We start from the raw sequence: 5,117 nt of genomic DNA, 5'->3' as shown, positions 1-5,117 counted from the left end.
TTTTTTTTTATCATAGGTTTTTCGATGGTTCTCCCATTATTTTCAGCAAATGGCCTCTTGTCTCGGCTTACTTCTATATTTCTAGGTTTTGCACCTCCGTTCCTTCTTCTGTCTATTGGGTATATCTCATTTATAAGTAACTGCAATGGTACTCCTTATTTAACAGCTATATGAAAAACAGAAATTCATTTTTCTCTTTTCATGTTTTTCTTCTCGTGAAATTTTTGCAGATATGAAGCTGTCTTCTATGGTGCTCTTGCTCTTGTACTAATGGCATGGATACTATTTGAAAACACAGTTCTTTACCTAAGTAAGGTTAAAAAACCATCGTCTTCAATAAAAATTGTGGAGGATCATCTCACTCTTGATCATGATACTAGATGCTTGCAGCTATCTGATGTGAGGATTCATTTAATCTTTGTAAGTCACCCTTTTTTACTCATCACATTTCCCTTTCTTAATCTTCATCAATTTTGACCATATTTATCTAGTAAGGATTAAGACTTGGTCTAATTGGGTTGAGTAGATGTTTTTTCAGCAATTTTTCTTTTCTGGGATAGGTACAGAGATAGTTGCATGAAGTATCTGTTTTTTAAATGTAATTTTTTTTTTTTAATTTTTAAATTTAGTACTTTCCATGTAATAAATGGTCTAGAAATAATTTTGGAAGAATATCACCTGTCAGGTTTTACTTTTAGAATTTTCTTTTGGTGGCTATTTAATAGTCATCCTTTTGTAACTATGAAGTTTGATGGAGAATTTTCCAGAAATTGGCTCTATAAACTTCTTTTGGTGATAGGATACACAGGGATTGGTGTAAGTGGGATTTTAAACTAGTAATAGGAGTTGGGTTTGGGTCAGATTTTTCTTTTGGTTTGTGTCTCTCATTCAAACATCAAAACTTTGTTTATTTACAAAAAATCTAGGGGCAGGGAGAGTGAGATGAAATCTTAGCAACTGTGCCTATGTTCCCCTGGCTGGCTTCTTTGTTGGACTGATAATTTAATTATTATCCTGGCATAAAATTCAGCACATGCTGATATTTGGGCTGAATATATCAATGCATGTTCTTTTATTCTTTTTCATGGTACGAATCTCCTGATTGTAAAGGAGTTGACATAGTTTGGAGCAGTATCTTAATTTAATTGGTCAAGATATTTTCATGCATGTGTCTCTAATGGTAATGGCTCTTATGTGTTTTCTTAGATGGTTTTATTCAATGTTGCCTTCTTTGGAACTGGAAATTTTGCAAGCATTGCTAGTTTTGAGATTTCATCTGTCTATCGGTTCATTACTGTGTTCAGCGTAAGTACAGCTTGAACTTACTTCCTTACAACATGTATCACTTTCTTGTTAGGAATCTGTTTCTGAGCTGATATGGTTTGCTTTCAAAATGCGGCCATTTCTGATGGCAGCCCTACTTGTATTCAAGCTATTTATACCATTCTTGCTTGTCATGTAAGTAAAGTTATAACTTTTTCCATATTAGCAAAATACAGACTTGATCACACCAATTCTTCTATTTGGTAACTTATTTCCAGTTCGCAATGGGATGTAAGCATAAAGACAATGCCTCACTAGCATTATGGAGGATTTTTTTATCTTTACAGTAATAGTCATTGTACATGGTCTATTTAATCGGCAAGAACCATTTCATGGATTGTCTATCTAGATAGGCAAGAGTCTTGGTTTCTTTAGCTTATTGATCATACTGGTTTACTTTGCAGGTTTTTTTTTTTTTTTTTCTCAATAACCTATATGTTAGTTACATCAATCTTAATGTTTCTTTTATTTTTCTTTTTTCTGAGGAAGTTGTGCTTCCAAATCAATCTCTTAAAAGTTATATTCTTATGTTGCTTGTTTTGAGCCAAAAATGCAGAGTGTGCTTTCAGTTCCATAACCAAACTACACCAATTCCACGTTTGGGATGCTATTTTCTCGTTATATCATTTTCAGACGTAATGACCTTTCACTTCTTTTTCCTGGTAAGAACTGTTTTCTTTATTTCACACTTTTTCTTTACCAAATGAAGCTCTGCTTACATTGGTCCTTATTTCTAAACACATTACATATAAAATTAATTTGGTACCATGTTCCTCATTTAGATAGATTACCTCATTTTGGCAATCAAGTTTGAAAAGAGTATCTTGTGTAATCATTATTTAAGCTTATCATGTTTTTATCTTGCAAATCCATGTAATTAGTGGGTCTGGAAATTTTCCATGATCTAGCTTCAGAAAAATTTTCTATCAATTAATCAAGAGTATTGATAAAGTTTTGTAGTAAAATTGAATGGCGCTGACTGCTTAGCCTAGTTTATGTAAATGAAATGGCTGGCAAGACTTGCCCTACTTGCAATTTTAGATTATGCGGATATGCCTACTTTCTAATGAGTTCTAAATCATCTGACACTTCCTCTTTTTATATATGTGTATGTGTGTGTGTGGAATATTGTTAGAATAATAGTTAAAAAGATTAAATTTATCATTTTCTAATAATTTAAGCTTTGGGGGCAAATGTCACTTCCTCCCTTTAAATGAGTTAGCTCAAATGGATATCTCTCTCTCTCTCTCTCTCTCTCTCTCTCTCTCTCGTACAAATGGCACTTACTCTCCTTAAATGTTTTGTCCACTAAAAGAGTAAAAAATGAAAGGGTAAAATATCATTTTCGTCCCTAAACTATGACAAAAGTTCGTTTTTCATCCCTAAACTTTCAAAAGTTCTATTTTCGTCTCTAAACTATCACAAAAGTTCGTTTTTCGTCCCTAAACTTTTTTAAACGTATTGATTTTCGTCCCTCCCACATCAGCACTTTGTGAAGCCACGTCAGCACTCCGTCAGAACTTTTAAAAATTTAGGGACGAAAATAGAACTTTTGAAAGTTTTAGGACGAAAAATGAACTTTTATGATAGTTTAAGGACGAAAATAAAACTTTTGAAAGTTTAGGGACGAAAAACAAACTTTTGTGATAGTTTAGGAACGAAAATGATATTTTACCCAAAATGAAAAATCTCACATATTGGACCCTGCTTACTAAGTGGGAGTTAAGTCCATACACGAAGGGGAAGTATTAGAATAATGATTAAATTCACTATTCCTTAATAGTGTAGGCTAAGTGGTAATTTATAATGTGTGGTGTCAGGCCAATCATGCATTTTTAAACCTAACAAAACCAAAGCTACCTAATTCCATTAATGTGTCTCACTAAAATTTCCAGTTCTCTAGCTTAATAAGCTATTATGACTTTGTTGATCAATATTTGTTTGTCTTTTACAAGTTGATATGTATATATTTGATAAGAGAGTGGCAGGTTACTAATTGAAATATAAAATTAAGTTTCCATTATCACCATCATCACCTTATATTGAGAAATGGTTGTTGGGGTTTTAGGCTAAAGACTTTGTGCATTAAAGTAGGCACCGTATTGAAGGATGTACCACAGATTTCGGGAGCACATCAAAAATGGAGGTAAAAAGCTCCACGCAGGTTTGTTAAGGAGAACTTTTGGTTGCTTTGGTGCACAGGAAATTGAGTGAGGAAAATACCCCTTAAGACTGATGATGAACAAAATCTCCTCCTTCATTTCCCTGAACACAGTCTTTGCTATTAGCAGGCCAAGTGAAAAAAGCTATGATTGTACAGTTTAGTGGCTCATAAATTTTGAATTTCACTGAGGAAGATGGTTCTTCTTTTTGACTGGTTTCTTTATATAGTTCACTAATTGCAGTCCATGCTTGTTGTAGGATATCAGGGACACCACGAAATTTGCCAACTCTAACCCACTGCTAAAACTGCCATCAAGGATTAATTAATCATAGGAAAAAATTAGCTAAGAAATAATATATGATGCATCAATCTTTAATTTGAATTAATTGGTCAAGAAACAAACTTGAAAGGAAGAGAAAAAGAGTGAAGAAAAACAAAGACAAACAACTAAGGAAAGAAAAAGAAATGATTTGGGTTATTTGTTACTTACTACTGATCAGTTTGGGTCATCTTCTCTGTGTTTTAGCTTTAGATCGCTTAGCAAAGTTGAGCAACATGAGCACTACAACTATAACTATATAAGCTCATCATATGGTCCAGAAACAAGGAGGGAAATTGCCTAGGAAATTAAGATGCTTGATCACAAGACGACAAGTACGATGACTATAAGTCTTTTGCTATATATTCTTCTTTTTAAGGTTTTCAAAAAAATATTCTTTTTTTTTTAATGGGAATGTTTTCATTTTCTATAATCGCATTCGTTTATACTCTCCGCTACTTTTTTAGGAACCTTTCTTTCGATGGAAATTTTCACACCATCATGAGTTATGATTGATGGATATAATAAGTAATTAAAATTATCATTTTACAATCTTTGTCTATCAATTGCATCTTATTACTTAAAGTGTAATGTTGGTGCACTTTTTCTTTCTTTTTCTTGTACTTGTTTTTATTTAAAAAAAAAAAAAAAAACTGTGATGCACATGGCCACCCCCTCGTATACAAATTCTAGTTTAATGAGATAAAGCTTTCTACCAAAAAAAATAAAATAAAAATAAAATAAAATTTTAAAAAGTAAATAATAATAATAATAAAGCTTCTCTTTAGATAATTAAAAATGTCAGTTTCTATCAATTAGCTTGATTAATTTACTTGTCTCAAAGTCTCGAAATCAACCTCACTAGGGTTCATCAAATTTTCTTTATCCAATCAATGTACTTTTTTTTTTGTTGCAAACTTTAATGTTATAATGCTTTTCGTACAGGATAAAGTGGAAGCATAGACCAGAATGGAAGAAACATAGATAATAGGTTATAATTTTTCAAATTTTGATAGTGTAGAAGAGAAGAAAGGATGAACCTTCTTTTGTTAGAAACTTACAGCCCTTCATTATTTTTTATCTTTATTTAAAAAAAAAAAAAAAAAAAAAACACACACTCACATACAAGGAATATGAATTAAAGTTCTAATACAAAGATACATCACAAATTTCATTCCCCCATTAATAAAACATTGTAGGAAAAAATAGAGAGAAAATTATATGTATAAGTGAACTTGACATTTTTACTCCTACAACTTATCCAATAAAAATTCAGATAATAATATATTAAGAATTTGACACAAATATTTG

At 31.8% G+C, this 5,117-nt stretch overlaps 1 protein-coding gene across 2 annotated transcripts; it reads left to right on the top strand.

Moving 5' to 3' along the window:
• Positions 1-14: 14 nt before the first annotated feature.
• Positions 15-1,782, top strand: LOC136071054 (GPI ethanolamine phosphate transferase 1-like). Of its 2 annotated transcripts, none has more exons than XM_065781880.1 (3): positions 15-119; positions 231-420; positions 1,207-1,782. In XM_065781880.1, exons 1-3 carry the CDS (start codon positions 25-27, stop codon positions 1,318-1,320), a joined length of 399 nt encoding a protein of 132 aa, XP_065637952.1. In that variant the 5' UTR covers positions 15-24; the 3' UTR covers positions 1,321-1,782. The 2 variants fall into 2 exon arrangements, with proteins under 2 accessions (XP_065637952.1, XP_065637953.1); XM_065781881.1 differs by having other exon boundaries at positions 1,358-1,781.
• Positions 1,783-5,117: the final 3,335 nt, after the last annotated feature.

The sequence above is a fragment of the Quercus suber genome, unplaced genomic scaffold, assembly GCF_002906115.3.
Source record: "Quercus suber isolate HL8 unplaced genomic scaffold, Cork oak 2.0 scaffold_282, whole genome shotgun sequence".
Classification (NCBI taxonomy): Eukaryota; Viridiplantae; Streptophyta; class Magnoliopsida; order Fagales; family Fagaceae; genus Quercus; species Quercus suber.
This window is presented reverse-complemented; position numbering and strand designations above follow the sequence as displayed.

Bases quoted from the DNA above. Each gene is read 5' to 3' on its own strand.
- LOC136071054 (XM_065781880.1), top strand. From the start codon at position 25: ATGGTTCTCCCATTATTTTCAGCAAATGGCCTCTTGTCTCGGCTTACT. The intron at 120-230 runs GTATATCTCATT...AAATTTTTGCAG, and splicing joins TTCCTTCTTCTGTCTATTGG to ATATGAAGCTGTCTTCTATG. The intron at 421-1,206 runs GTAAGTCACCCT...GTGTTTTCTTAG, and splicing joins TGAGGATTCATTTAATCTTT to ATGGTTTTATTCAATGTTGC.